The 15746-nt window shown below is 38.4% G+C and overlaps 3 protein-coding genes and 1 non-coding gene across 5 annotated transcripts; 2 read left to right on the forward strand and 2 right to left on the reverse strand.

The window, feature by feature from the left end:
* Positions 1–3797: 3797 nt before the first annotated feature.
* Positions 3798–8037, reverse strand: LOC101300571. The gene is made up of 14 exons (XM_004307673.1): positions 7923–8037; positions 7655–7819; positions 7349–7447; positions 7131–7259; positions 6956–7024; positions 6785–6881; positions 6601–6703; positions 6409–6498; positions 5878–6088; positions 5653–5766; positions 4912–5043; positions 4663–4743; positions 4313–4429; positions 3798–4037 (listed from the first exon to the last, which is right to left on the reverse strand). Exons 1-14 carry the CDS (start codon positions 8019–8021, stop codon positions 3951–3953), a joined length of 1593 nt encoding a protein of 530 aa, XP_004307721.1. The 5' UTR covers positions 8022–8037; the 3' UTR covers positions 3798–3950.
* Positions 8038–9284: 1247 nt separating this feature from the next.
* LOC101310476 (putative disease resistance RPP13-like protein 1-like) lies at positions 9285–10667 on the forward strand. Its single transcript, XM_004308925.1, has one exon. The coding sequence runs from the start codon at positions 9285–9287 to the stop codon at positions 10665–10667; it is 1383 nt and encodes a 460-aa protein (XP_004308973.1).
* Positions 10668–10734: 67 nt separating this feature from the next.
* Positions 10735–12094, forward strand: LOC101310762 (putative disease resistance protein At3g14460-like). The gene is made up of 2 exons (XM_004308926.1): positions 10735–11970; positions 12089–12094. Exons 1-2 carry the CDS (start codon positions 10735–10737, stop codon positions 12092–12094), a joined length of 1242 nt encoding a protein of 413 aa, XP_004308974.1.
* A 266-nt stretch (positions 12095–12360) lies between these two features.
* On the reverse strand, positions 12361–13548 carry LOC101300858. Of its 2 annotated transcripts, none has more exons than XR_185279.1 (2): positions 13110–13548; positions 12361–13035 (listed from the first exon to the last, which is right to left on the reverse strand). It is a non-coding gene; the product is annotated as an uncharacterized LOC101300858 (transcript). The 2 variants fall into 2 exon arrangements; XR_185278.1 differs by having other exon boundaries at positions 12361–13044.
* Positions 13549–15746: the final 2198 nt, after the last annotated feature.

Consider the following 15746-nt stretch of genomic DNA (forward strand, 5'->3'; position numbering starts at 1 on the left):
GTAATGTGTACCACAACTAGTATATTACAATTAATAAGTTCTCTTGCATTTATTAACGAAAACACAATCGGAATTTGAGGGGCGTCACCAAATTTTCCCTTTCATGCAATAAGTAGAAGATTTGATGTAATTAATGGGGATTGATCATTCTCAATTCAAACTTTCAAAAAAAAAGAGGCAGCAGCATACAAACGGTACCGTATCAGTCATCAAATAGTACCCTTGTTTCGTTATAGCAGCTAGCTAGCTTATAGTAATCAAAGTTGAATATTCAAGTCCATAGCTAGCGTGTCAGCAAAAAACTGATTGCTCTTCAATTATTGATGGCATGGTGACAACTTCACGAGAGCAGTGTCCTCCTTGGTCAGGGCACAGTGAATGCTCCATCTACTCAGCTCCATGGACAACAACACGATATGGCCAAACCCTAGTTTCTCTCTCTCTCTCTCTCTCTCTCTCTCTCTGAGAATTGCATGCATACGAGTACGGAGTACCTACTGTTATATTCAGCAGTATGCCCCAAACAGATCGAGTCGTAAATGAAGGGGCCTCAAATTTGGCTCGAGTTGGTGTCTTCGTTTCTGTATAATAACTTCTGCTACAAGATCTCTTTTTCTTCCTTCTGCACTAGCTAGCTATAATTCTGATGTTGAAAACACAGCATCACTTTACCATGCAAAGTGACCTAAATTATTTTATCCGTGACGAACTTTCCACGAGCAATTGATATTTACCTAATTCCATTTGTAAAAAGATTGTTAACAATTGATTAACAAATTAAGATGGATATTTTGCTGGATACCATTATACTTAGCTGCTTTCTGTTGCTGTTATATGTATATGAGTTTGGTCATGTAAAAAATTTCCTAGCCTTTACATGATTATGACAACCACGAAGGAATAAATCTTGAGGGATTCGGAATATGCAGTCATTTCTAATTTTTATATGTTGGATTGTTGAAATAGGTCGGCCACCACTGCCCGACTCTGTGATAATAAAATTGCCATCTAAGGCAAAGTTGCCTGCTAAATTCTTCTAATTTTCTGTTAATTAAAGTGAAAATGATGGCGCACAATTGAACAATGCAGGTTATCTGGCTTTAATTTCAGATAGAATTGATGGATCATAAGCTATGCTTGCTGGACCTGCTTGGACCCCTCTGTTAATCCACTTGTATAATGTATCATGCCATATCTAGCTACTAGCACGTCTGGAGATTAACATTTGTTCTTTGATCGATTTGGTATATATAATTTTCTCGAAGTGTTTTAGAGTTAATTCCAATAGTGTTGATATTCCCACAGTCCCACTTTAGCCACTCCGGTAAAGATCCGGCAAGAGGTTTTAATACAAAATGTCTCGACATTAATGTATGTGGTACAATTCTTTATAAACCACGGATACCTTTTTATTTTTATGAGATGAGATTTCAAATTGCTCTAATCTAAACCACGTTATTCCATCAATGACAACCGTGGTTGAACCGGACAATGTTCATGCATCTCAATTTGTCATATAATCAAGAAGCAATGTTGAGACATGATTTAGTGGGATATTGCTTAATGTAAAGAAACACCTTAATTTCTTGGTCCTTAATGATAGGTTTATATATAGTCTCAATGAAATCCCAAGAAACTTTAGACCAAAAGAAAAAGAATGCGCACTTCAAATGATGAGACAATAAGAGAAAACAAATCTTGGTATTATTTCTCGGAGCCCACATTTTTTATTTTTCCATGGTTATAATGTGGCACTTTTCATCTGATTCATTCATTCATCCATAGGTGTGGGACTTTCAACTTTGAATGGCCAGGAAGAACTAGGAGGTCAGGTCGAGTTTTGTCACTCCACTCTCTACTCCATTCCGCTCCACTCCACACCACATACACAAGAGTTTTGGTCAGTTCTGCATATATAATTCCAGAAACAAACACAAGGGTGTTTTCAAAGCATGCTGCTGTGCAGGACAAGGCCTCTTTCGGTTTTCCTTTTGGCTTTGGTTAGTGAAAGCTGATTTGATGTGCAAGTACAAGTTGGTTCAAATATCACATACCTCTCTCAATCGATCCTCCCAGTCGTTGCTTCGAGTTGATTTGAGGATCCTTGATTTGATGAAGATACATAATACTTTTTGAGTAATGACATGTGTACAGAAATCAAAGTCTTCCAAAGAGGCAAAAGACTATAGAAGTAATTAACCCACATTAGACTCGAGCAGATGATCTGTACAACAACCAGAGGTGAGAGTAAGGAATAAGCAATAGAATTGGTTATGTGTGTGATGGTGAGAGATCGATTAGGAATACATGAATCGTGAGACATATATCTCTTTCTCATTCATGTTCATCCTGTCGCTAACTGACCAAAGATTCATGTTCAACCATTTTAGATGTAAATCTAATGGTATGTAGTACTATTTATTGGTAGAGTTATTTTGTTTTTAATCATTCAATATAAATCTAAAGTGATTGAGCATGAATATTTTAGTCCGTTGTAAACACTATCGATCTTTTCCTTCGATGTGTGAAGACATGAGTTAAGACTTACAAAAACATGAGAGCTACACGAGTGACATGACAATCAAGAGAAGGCACATCATGGAACTCATTTGATATTTTTTTTGTTTAGTTGGAAAGGAAAAGGAGAATCCCTATAAAAATAAATGAACTATATCTTTCTCCATTTCTTTGAAGCTAATCAAGTAAGGCCTCTAATTGAATCATGCACTCAAAAATATCCCAATAAAGTGGGACCCTCAATTATGCTAAAGCTAGTATGTCACATTAGGAAGGTGAACTTTCATGGTCTTTTTCTCAGAATTTTAATTCCAAGAACAACAAAACAAAGAGGATGCTTCATGCTGCATGTCATCTATCAGATATTGAAGTTAGGGAGGTGGAGAAAGAAAAGATATCTTGGGTAGGACGGAACTGATCTCAATCGAAAATCTCTATTCCATAACCTCAAACTCATATCCTCTCTATTTTCAGTCTGTATAATACTATAACCAATATTTTAAAAAAAGGCCGCCCATCCCGTCTAGGCAGCTTCTAGGCGCTCTAAGACTGCCGTCTGCCCTAGAACCAATCTTAACAGCAAGGAACATGTATATATGATGAGTGATAATTGAATGGTTAAACGAATCAACCGACCAATACTATTAGAGAATACATAGAAAAGACTCAAATCAATTATAGATGCTTTTGCGAGATAGTAATACAGTACTATACATACCAGTATTATCATCTCTTTCTTTCTGTCTTCCTTGTCCATTTCAATGGGACAGTGGAGAACCCATTTTTGTTCTTTATTCTCTGTGCTTGTCTATTTGAATTTAAGCATTTTCTGTAAATAGAAATACAAGATCATCACCTTTTCCTCCTTAATTCTCATAATCCTTCTATCTTTGGATAGTGGATACTAATTTGTTAAACAAACGCAGATGGGAATTGAATTTTGAGTCAAATCGTTGGCAACGCAAGCAGAATAACTGGAGAAATAAAAGGTCTGGGGAACTGGAAGTCTCAAAACAGCAACATATGCTTGAGCTTGACATTGATTATGTATTTAAAGGAAACTGCATCTTCTTCCATGCGGCCACTAGACAATCTATGGAATATGCTAACATGTCATGTTAGCTGTTCCAAATGATGAACACTAGCAAAAGAAAATCGCAAGCTAGCTAAACATGTTATACGATTCCGAAAGCACCCTCTTGTTGCTGATTTAGTGATGGAATTGGTATCTGAGTATTGACAGTGTAAGCATCTAACATTCTATATGTTATTTGAATATTGACTATATAGTGTATGCTGCCTCTTGGGGGCAACAACATCATGGCGTGCTGCCCTTTCTGTCACGTCTACAAGATCTAACAAAACTGAATCCCTAAAAGCTCTTAAACAAGGTTATCTACAGTAAAAAGGGCCAATAGAACACTTGGAAAACATTATAAAGTGGAGTGAGTCTGGAGCCTTGCAAGTTCTGCTTGACGGCGCCCCAAGTGAAATGCAATTACTATCCACAACAAACAGACCTGGAGAAAGACCAAAAGGAAATATTACACTCAGTTTTCTTTACTGGAGAGAAACAATCAAGAGAATAATTTGTAAATCCAAAAACAGTAGGCACAGGACAGGGTGCTTTGTTTTGCCCCTCGGAATATAACTAAAGCCACTGGTTATTTTGACCCCAGGATTCACCTACCCCATTATACTTGGAGTTAAAATAGGCTCAGGGGGTCACAGTTTATATATATAACCAAGTGATAAAGGAAATATATTAATGAAGATGAAGAAAATTGACACATACAGGCAGGCCGTAGAGAGACACAGTTGATGCTCTCCCATTAAGAGTGCTGAAAAGTAGCTTGTACATTCCTGCTGCTGTAGCATCTCCCAGCCTTTGAACAAACACATCAATACATACCTGCAGTAGCATGTACTCTGTGAAATTATAGTTCAAACTAGGTCGCATTTTGGATGCAATAGAAGACTGATAAAGAGGTAACATATATAGTGGCTGGAATGGCTAACGCAAAGCCTTTCGTTTGGGGCTTCAATTTTATTTTATATTAAAGCCTTTACTATGAAAGTAAGAAACCATCGGCAAGCACCAAGTTGGAAAAGATTTTACGGAAAAATGAATTTAGAATGACATGCCTTTGCTTTGTACTTCTCATCCTGTGAGACAACAGTAAATAGGAGTTCTCTGCCAGGCCTGGCTACAACATAAGTCACGAACTGCACAACACAGAACAAAAGCGTGGAGATTCAACTTCACAATGTTTTCTCATATTGAGATTTTGGGCATCTAGTCCATTGAACGCAAACAACTTGGGCCAATTAGGTTTTAAGATATATATAATGTAAAAGGGGAAAGATGGGACCTGGAAGTTTGAGAATACAAACCTTCCGCAGGGTCTCAGAAATAGCAATGGCTACCCAAGTTGGCCAAATAGCGGTTGCAACCAAATTTGAGAAAGCAACAACTGGAGCAGAACAAATAGCTGTAGTAACTCCCACAACAGTGAGAAAATGCCCCTGTGGAAGTGCCACAAGAACAGGAGAAAATGAATATGCATATATACCAACACATGATGTCACAATAGACATAGGAAACATTTACAGGCATTTCATGAAAGCAAAATGCACACTTCACGAAAGTAAAATGCACATTTCAACCATAAATTAGATCACTCACATTGCACTTTCAGAGAAATTACAACAAGTACCCGGAATTACTACAAAAATTCAAGAATTGAGGATCTAAAAGCCCTTAATTGTTTCAAGGATCTTTAATTTTTAGAACTCCTAGAAACAGAACCACTCAATCACAGTCTGGGCATATTTAGAAACAGAAAATGTATTGGGTTTTACATACAGCAGTCATTATTCAGGCCCACAGTCATTATTCAGGCCCGATACTAGATTTCTTCGTTTAATTTAGTGACATCATAAAAATAGGATACTAAAACTGAATTCTGAGAGCTTATAAGTGACAATTCAAATACAGCTGCAAACAGGAACTAGCTAAGTGAATTGTGTGCTTTCATGAAGCAAAACACCATGCAATAGATCCAAATGATTACACCAATAAAAACAAGCCAGAGACCAAGTATATTTTAAAAGCTAATCCAAAGAATCTCATACCGTTATGGTAAGTTGCCCTGCAAGGATAAAAATAGCAATAAAGCTGTTTATCTCGGCAAGTAATTTTCTTCTTCCAAGAGAACTAGTTACAGTCATGGCAATGACACTCACTTTCTGCAGTCACAGAAACACAGATAATGTCAGGAGAGACAAACAGACAGACAGACAAAGAGATGCAGATTTGATTTAAGTTTGATCCCTGAGATAATAGATGGTGGCTCCTACCTGAAAATAAAAGAATGAAGAGACAACTGCACTCAGCCACAGGAACAAAGACACATACAACAAGTAAGATGATGACAATATAAGCCGAAATCCTTCTAAGATGGCCCAAAGCTGAGGCTTCACCACCGGAGTAGAGGACTTGGGAGAATTTCCTTTGATATTTTGATTGGTTTGCCCATCAGGCTCATTCTGCTGATCAGGTTCAGCTTTTCTAAAACCAAAAAGAAACACATTACATAAAAAAAGTGAAAGCGTATAAGAAAACCCACTACTTGGAGTCGCAATGATTTGAAAGCAAAACTAAACTAATCTTAAAAGAAAACCCACTAGCGATCTACAAAGAAACTCCTGAAAAGGCAACTTCTGTTGTCTATAAAGGTTCAAGCATACATCTAATAATAAATCTCTTCCATTACCTAATTTTCAAATCTAAATTGCAACCTGTGAAATAACATTTGAAGGGAAGAGCACGTATGGATTCTCATTGTCATAGTTCAAAAGGCACTTAATATGGAAAACTGGAAACATTACAAAATTGTTGCAGAGAGAATTCTTGGTCTTGTCTGCAGAGTATGCTTAGTTTTAGCATGCAACAAGGTTCCAGAACCCAGTTTACAGGTCCTAGAAAGACAAAAATAGATCCAAATTCATTCCCAGCATACCAAATCTTAACCGAGTATCATGCTAAACAATTGAAAAGAAAATTATGATAATGTAGCTAACCTGATGGGTGTTAGTTCCTCATGGAGATGAGGTACATCATGTGTTATCCCTTTTGATGACTGTGCAGCAAACTCCATCAACAAAGCAGAAAACAGTAGCAAAACTGCAAAACACCAACCCATGGTTTAAAATCCATCACAGAGAGAGGGTAAGAAATTCATAGAGATTGAATAAACAAACATACATGGCCCCAAGAAAGCCATTCCGGTTGCAAATAACGACCCGCAAAGCTGTCCAAGTGTGGCTCCAGCCCCAATAAATCCAAATAATCTGGAACCTGACTGAATAGGGAACAGTTAAAGGCGTTCCAAAGAAAATTACAGTTTTCATCAAGTTCTTCTGGCAGGAAACGTACCTCACTGTCCATAACATCGATTACTCTAGCCCAAGTTGAAGAAATTGTAATTAGATTAAGTAGAGCAATCTTCAAAAAGACAGACAATTTCGTCACTATAAATACATTTTCACATTCCAAACAAGCTTCTAACAAACTTCAAAGAGAAAGAGAAAGAAATCATGAATTTTCATACCCAAAGGAACAATCCAATTCGAACAGAGACGTAGAACCAATCAAGGTGCTCCCAACCAATTGGATGTGCAGTACTAGCTTGATTAACAACATCACCCTCTGGTTCACTTACAGACGCAGATGCCACACCCTGGATACACACAATGGAGCCATTCAGTACTAAGCATACTCAAATCCTAAAAACATACACACAGATCACGAAATGAGATATCATCTCACCTTCAACTGCGACTGCGAATATCCAGCCGACGAAGCATGCCAAAGACCAAAGAACACAACAAGTGACACACTAAAAAACCTGTGCATTAAAACCAAAGCCTGGAATTTCAAGAAGCAAGTATTACAGTGCGATACGTAACCGAAACCTAATCAACATCCTACTCAAATCACCTATACCAATTTGCATTTCACCCCAACCTAACTGTAAAAACTAAAAAGTTCAAATCCAATTAAAAATCACTGCTGCAACTATCTGAAAAATCAAAATGTCAGTAATTCAGTAGAGAGTGAATGCGTCATACGTGCCTTGCTTTTCGGAACATTAGGCAAGGAGAAGAAGAGAGTAGCGAGCGGAGCAGCAACGGAGGTGAGGAGCAGTGAGCCGATAAATAGGCTCGGAAGATTCGACAGGCCTAGAGAGATTGCTCCTTCGTCGCGAAGAGGAAGCACAACGAAGTAAGCGCACAAAATCTGCGTCGAAGAATCAGAATTTCAAGCTCAAATAACCAAAATTAAAAATCACAGAATTGAAATCAGTGTAAATGAAGAAGGTGGAAATGGCGGTGGAACTTACGAAGAAGAAGCAGGCGGAGGAGTGGAGCAGAGCTGAGGTCTCGTGAGGGTGCACCGTTACGAACATGGGCAGGATCGCATCCACGCGAGACCTGCTCATCTGTTCTCTCTTCTTCTTCTTCTGGATTTGATTTCGGTTTTGACTATATGATCCAACACCGGGATACATTTTCATTTTCTTTTTTCTTAGCTTTGAAATGTCATTATTGCCCTCACAATCTAATTTATTTCCGGATACTTTATCATTTACCAAGATGAATGATCTTTTCCTGTGAGGACTTACGTATGATAAACTTTTTGTTTGTCTGCTACATGTGCTAGTTGGTTATGCAACCAATCTCCAGCTCTCATTTAGGTACAAATGTATATGTAAAACTCTCATGACTCTTGCCAAATTTTCGAATAATTGTATGGTTTTGAATGATATTGCCCATGAGCGCCCATCTCTGTGAAGACTATCCAATAATTATTCAAATTCACCAAAAAACGGTGGTCCAAATACGTTTTATTGCCAAAAACGCATCTTCGTTGATCAATTGGAACACCTTCCAAAAATCATTTACTAAACATTTGGTACCATAAGCAATATTAGTCTCACTAAACATAGCCGTCCCCAGTTTAACAGATGAAAACATTAGATGCACATACAGCAAGTGTCAACAGTTACAGTAGATCGAACACACACTTTTACCAGTTAAAATGGTAATTTCGGTGTCCGCAGGGTGAAACCTTTGTGTTCCATCGCCTTTTCCCGTCATTCCTGTTGAGTGGCTCACCTTTGTTTCATCGACTTTTAGGAAAGTGCGAGTGGTTTTCATATCTAGACTTTTTGCCATAGGAGCTTCTATCCATTCATACTTGATCTATACACACTGCACTGTATGCTTTATTCATCAAAAGACGAAAGGGCTTCTTGATTTTGGATTCAGATATCCTTTGATCCATGTAAGCTCTTCTTGAATCCATTACTAATTTCATTCTGTTAATCGGTTATATTCATGTATGTATATAGTTGCATGCACCAGTATATATTCAGAGTTTTGCGTTGGATTATCATTATGAACTAATTAAACTGGATCCACTTACTAATTTGTGCAGTATAGCTGGAATCAGATCGATCTGCAACAAGAAAGTCTGTCATGATCATGATCTAAGAGACTTGGCTCACCTTGTGGAAGAGTTAACGTTGCAAGTGTATGTTTTCCGATCTTGCAAATTAAGGGAAACAAATCAAATTTAAACACCCATTTCGTTGTTTAAATTATTTTCTAGCATGCATGCATCAACTAGAATTGTACCTTAATTAACTACTAGCTTCACTTTCTGCAGTTTTGAATACTATCGATTGTACAAAAAAGAAACGATGGGGGAGGCTGTTCTTGGTGCATTCCTCCCGGTGCTGCTTGAGAAGTTGGCGGATCAAGAGATCACTGAGTACTTCGGACGCCTTAAGGGGGTCGACAAAAAGGTGCTGGAGAAATGGACTAGAACGTTGACGGCCATTGAAGCGGTGCTGAGTGATGCCGAGGAGAAGCAACTAACACAAAGAGCAGTAAAAGAGTGGCTGGATGATCTCAGAGATTTGGCTTACGATGTTCAAGATGTATTGGACATATTTGATACTAAAATGCTGAAGCGGAGGATTGAAAAGAAACAAGGAAGCAAAAGCAAGTTATGGAGCTCACTCTCTAAAGTTAAGTCCAATTTTGGTCTGAACTCAGCAATCAAGAAGATAAGTGATCGACTTGAGGAGATAAGTACTCGAGAGAAGCAGTTTGGTTTGAAGAAACTTGGAGTGTCTAAAAAGCCATGGAAAATGCCACCCACTACTTATCAACTTGATGGACCTGTGATCGGAAGGAATGAAGCAAAGGCTAAGATTCTCTATGATTTGCTTTCAAAACAAGAGAATTATCATGTGGTTGGTATTGTCGGTACTGGAGGACTAGGAAAGAAAACACTTGCTAAACATGTATTCAACGATGCTGCAACCGACCAGTTTTCCCCAAAAGGATGGGTATCTGTGTCAGACGACTTTGACATTGTAAGGGTGGCAGCAGCCGTTTTGGAATCAGTCACGTCCGCTCCAGTTCAGGAATTCAAGGAGCTTAACTCAATTCTGGAGAAGTTAAGTAAGGAATTGGCTAGCAAGAAGTTTTTAATTGTTCTTGATGATGTCTGGGACACTTGTAGCTATGGTCAATGGACTACACTGCAGGCCTCCTTTCGTGTTGGAGCAGCTGGAAGTAAGATCATCGTGACAACACGTGACGCTAATGTCGCAAAGATGATGGGAGATAGTAGCCCTTATAACTTGAAGCCGATGTCAGAAGATGATTGTTGGAAACTCTTTCAGCACCATGCACTCTTAAATAACAGACCTGAAGATGTTGAGTTGCTTAAGGAGAAAATTGTAGAAAAATGTGATGGGTTGCCGTTGGCTGCAAGGACACTTGGTGGTCTTTTACGCTGTAAAAGACTAGACGAATGGGAAGACATATTAGACCACAAGACGTGGACACTATCAGACTCAGAACAGAACAAGATGGAGGATATCCTTCCGGCATTAAAACTGAGCTATCATTATCTCCCTTCGACTTTGAAACGGTGTTTCTCCTACTGTGGAATACTTCCAAATGATTATGAATTTGAGGAGATGCAAATTATCCTTTGGTGGATGGCAGAAGGTTTGATTCCGCAGCAACCCAAAGAACATAAGCAAATTAATGGAAGATTTGGGACGTAACTATTTTCAAGAGTTGGTGTCTAGATCATTGTTTCAAAAATCAAGAAATGGAAAGTCGCGGTACATAATGCATGACCTCGTTACTGATTTGGCACGTTGGGCTGCAGGAAGTTCATGTTGTAGATTGGAGGATATGCAGAATTATGACTCGCAGCAACGTACATGTTTGCCCAAGATTCGTCATTCGTCTTACATTCTTGGAAAGTATGATGGAGTTAAGAAGTTTGAGGTCTATTCTGAAGCTACATCTTTGCGAACGTTCTTACCACTTGGGTCACTTTCAATTCATTATCTGGCTCATAAGGTTACTTCTTATTTATTGACCAAACTCCATTACTTACGACTGCTCTCTCTAAATGGATACCGAATAACCGAGTTGCCAGATACAATTGGTGAATTGAAGCATCTACGGTATCTTGATCTCTCCTACACATTGATAGAAAGTTTGCCAGACTCAACAACCACTCTTTACAACTTGCAGACATTGATATTGAAATGGTGTGGTCGGTTGAAGGCACTGCCCACAAGCATGAGGAACCTAGTTAATTTGCGTCATCTCAACAATTCAGATACAGGGTCATTGGAAGAAATGCCTCCTCAGCTTGGTCAATTGACTAACCTCCAAACATTGCCTGAGTTTGTTATTGGCAAAGGTAGTGGATCAGGAGTAAGAGAGATTGAGTCATTATTGCATCTGCAAGGGACATTGCACATCTCAAGACTAGAAAATGTGATTTATGTCGAGGACGCCAGGAGTGCCAACTGCTTAAAGAGCAAGGAAAGGCTTGAAGCCCTATTTCTTGAATGGTCTTCTTCGAGTGTCTCAACAGAAGATGCAGCAATTGTGCTTGACATGTTACAACCTCATAGCAAGCTCAAAAAGCTCACCATTAAAGGTTATGCTGGATTGAAATTTCCAAAATGGATTGGAGATCCTTCATTCTCTACAATGGTGCAGGTAATGTTAAAAGGTTGTAATCATTGTCAATTCTTGCCACCATTCGGACAATTGCCTTGTCTCAAAGAACTTTATATACAAGAAATGGATGCAGTGGAGAGTACTGGTGTTGAGTTTTATGGAGAAGGTAACTTGCCGTTTCAAGCTTTAAAGACCTTGGAGTTTTGGAATCTGAAAAATTGGAAGAAGTGGTCTCATTGCCAACAAAATGAGGGGGTGGGGGTTTTCTCTTGCCTGAAAAGGCTTTCCATCAGGGGCTGCCCCAAATTGGAGGGTGATTTACCGGAGAAGCTTGATTCATTAGCACAACTTCAACTATTTGGATGTGAGGAATTGGTGGTTTCGGTATCCAAATATAAACAGCTTCATAGATCATACATTGAACAGTGCAAGATGGTGGTGTATGACACAAGTACAGTTGGATTTGACTTACTAGAGAGTTTGATATTTTCAAATATACCAGAGTTGAGATTCCAAACAGAGACGTTCATGAAAAGCTTGAAAAATGTTAAAGAGTTGAAGATCATTGGTTGTGAGGAGCTTACATGTTGCTTTCAAAATGAGGATAGATTACTACAACACTTGATTTCTCTTGGTTGTTTGTATATCGAAGGCAACTCCATCCTCGTTGAAAAGCTAGGGATTGAAGCAGAGCAGTTGGTTCAATTGCAAATCTTGGATTGCAATATTGAACGTCTGGAATTAAGCAAGTGTGGAAGCCTTATGAAGGTACCAGAAGGATTGCATCACCTTAGATCACTTCAAGAGCTGCACATAAGTAAATGTTCAAGTCTTGTTTCTTTTCCTGATGTTGGTCTGCCACCTTGTCTCCAAGTCACAGTGATTGTGGACTGCGGATCTCTGTTGCACTTTGCAAAATACCAGATATCTCTCAGCCTAAAAAGAATAGAGATAAGGAATTGTGGGAATTTGAAGTCATTAATAGAGAAAGAGGAGGAGGTGGATAACGGTTCTTCTTCTTCTCGTCTTGAGAGTTTGAGAATATGGCTTTGTCCCTCTTTGATGTGCTTATTATGCAAAAGTCAATTACCCAGGTCTCTTAAACAGCTTGAGATAATGTGTTGTGGACAGCTGGAGCTAATCAGTGAGAGGTTCCTCGATGACAGCTGGCAACTCGAAGAAATTGACATCAGGGACTGCCCAAACCTGAAATCCTTGCCCGAGGGACTGTGCGGCCTCACCGACCGTCGGTCATTAATAATTTTTTATTGTCAAAGTCTTGTTTCGTTGCCGAGAATGAATGTGTGGCCAAGAGTGATACGGATCGAAAATTGCGATAAATTGGAGGTGGCACAGTTGGCGAGAGACATGATGCACACCAGTAATCTTGAAAAACTGGAAATTGATTACTTTGAAGGTTTGACGACTACAACTTTCTTCCCCACCAACCTAACAACACTGTCAATCTACAATATCAAGAACTGTAAGGCACTGATGGAATCTCAAGGGTTGCAGAGACTCACCTCTTTGAGAGAATTGGATCTGAGGGGTGAAGATGATGGAGGTCTGGTGTCATTTCCACCTGCTGCTAAGAATTCAAAGGAGACGGAGATACTGCTTCCCAGATCTCTTGTTAAGTTGAGTATTGCAGGCTTCCCAAATCTAAAGAAACTGAGCAAGGGCTTTCAATTCCTCACCTCTCTTGAAAGTATTTGGATCTTCAACTGTCCGAAGCTTACAACCCTTCCAGTGGAGGAAGGCCTGCCTCTTTCACTTGCGCTACTTTATACTAGCAATTGTCCTCTGCTTGAAGAGAGATACAAAGGACGATACAGGCACAAGATAGCACACATCCCTTGCGTACTAATTAATTAATTACGAAGTCATATATTACGACGTCAAACTTTCCTGACTTTGAAAAGTGAAGGAACATACTGAAGCTTGTCAAACTTTCCTATGTTTTAAATTTGAACTTTTTATTTCTTCCATCTGCGGGTCTCCATATGCTGAGCAATGAGCACATCCTTTTCCTCCTCCACATAATATGACATTTCGAGTCTCAACTCGATCCCTTCCAGGAAGAGTTTGTAATACACTGCTTTGTAGTTTTGTATCTATAGAAACAATATCAGCTCTGTCGAGGTTTGTCAAATACGCTAAGCTGTGAAAATGCAATTCAATTTGTTAGTTTTGTTTCGTGCTGGAAAACTTGCATCAGGCATTTGAACAGTATTGCATGTAGTTTTGTATTCTATGTTGAAGTTTAATTTGCTAATAACTATTCAAATACTCGTAGTATTCAATGGCTTTATAACAATGTATTATGTCATCTTAATCAAGCAACTAATCAAACACAAGCTGCCATTGCTGGTTGTAAACTGTGGCAAACACTCTCAAGGGTTGATATTTGTCAAAAAAGTAAGTAGTTCGGACTTTTAAATGTAACATATTTAGTAGCAAAACATATATGTTGAACAACAGCATGAGACTCTTTTATAGTGCTTGTTTCAGAGCTCTAAACTAAGAGAAAACATTTTTGTTACCTCTATGTTATGGGGTAGTCATCATCATTACCCTGTTGTTTCAGAGCTCCAAAGTAAGCACAGATTCTAGATTACTTACCTATCAACAGCAAATTCATTTCTTAATCTACTGACTAAATTTTGAACTAGGCAGATGGTTATGTTGGTTGATAACTTGATATTGTGGACTTCTATCATTTACTTGAAAATTGAGTTCTTTGGCTGCAGATTCATACGGTAATCAATGTCCCACTTGAGATTCATAGTTTCTGATTTCCCAAGTACAGCTGACTTATGAAGCATTCAAAATATTTTGAAAACATTTAAAGTGAACTCCTTTATATTACAGACACTATCAAAATGTGACACCTTTCCTGCCTTAAAGGTGTGCATGATATTTTTCTCTTTAAATTGATTGGTGTGATTGTAATGTGCCTTTTAACATGTTGCAGAAACACGTTGGAGTCTTACTGACACCTCCAACTGGGAAAGAAAGAGCAGATGAATGGAGAGGTCTCGACTCTCGGCGTCAATTGCAAATAAAAGTTGAAGATGTGCAAAGGTAAATCATTCCTATGAGTATTGCAGTTCTGATATTTCCATAAAGTTAGTTGGTTAATCAATATGAGAATTCTTCTCTTTTCCTTGTATGCAGGCCAGCATGTGATGTGGCTATATCAGGCTTTGGGTGGATTAGTATTGAACCTTATTTGCAGATTATTAAGAAGTTCTGATTCAAATTCAGAAAAAACTGCAGGGGAACTGCATTTAGCTGTGCATGTCCCCAAGCCAGTCGAAATATTTGTTAGGTCTCCAATCCCAGTGGGTAAGTCTGGAGCAGAGTGGTATCAGTACCGGGAGTTGACCGAGAAGGAAGAGGAAGAAAGACCAAAATGGCATTACTGATTCTTGTGTATGTAGAGAAATATGCAGTCATTTAGTGTTGTAAAAAAGAAACTGAGGTGAGTAGATATTCAGACATACAGACTATAGAAACATGTACAATGCCCGAGAGTGTAGCCTGTTGTACTGAACTAGTATTTCTGAGAGAAAGAAGTTTTGACTATTCTATATCGTAGAAATTGCTCCGGAAAACACTGTTAAACACCAATTTTACAATAGGAACCAACTGCAGAGATTTTTCTAAGAAAACAAGAAATTGTTCAAAATCCGAAATCGTGGGTTGTAACACATGTTTTTTTGACAAAAATTTAATGTTCTTATATGCTCCCCAAAGTCCTTACTTTGGTAAATCATGATTTTTAAGCAATTTCAAAACTGATCAACTTCAAAAATCTTCACCCGAATTCTTTTAATGATTTTTCAAACTCGGAATACCAAGAAAATCATTAGAAAAAAACTGAATTGAGATTTTCGAGTTATGTAACTTGGAGCAGCTATTCTCAAAAACTTTTTGTATTAATTTTGAATTTTTCATTTACAATCGATATCATGCAGTCCAAAACGACGTCGTTCAGGAGTTTAAAGCTCATTAACCGTTGGATAAAACGCAATATGTAAATCACAGGCCCAAAATCCAAGTAGTTTCCCGCCTTTGTCTAGGGTTAAAAATTCGAACCCACCCAAAAAGCGGAAAACAAAAAAAATTCGAACCATTTTCACACTTTCAACTTCCGA

This window comes from Fragaria vesca, linkage group LG7 (assembly GCF_000184155.1).
Source record: "Fragaria vesca subsp. vesca linkage group LG7, FraVesHawaii_1.0, whole genome shotgun sequence".
In the NCBI taxonomy this organism is placed as follows: Eukaryota; Viridiplantae; Streptophyta; class Magnoliopsida; order Rosales; family Rosaceae; genus Fragaria; species Fragaria vesca.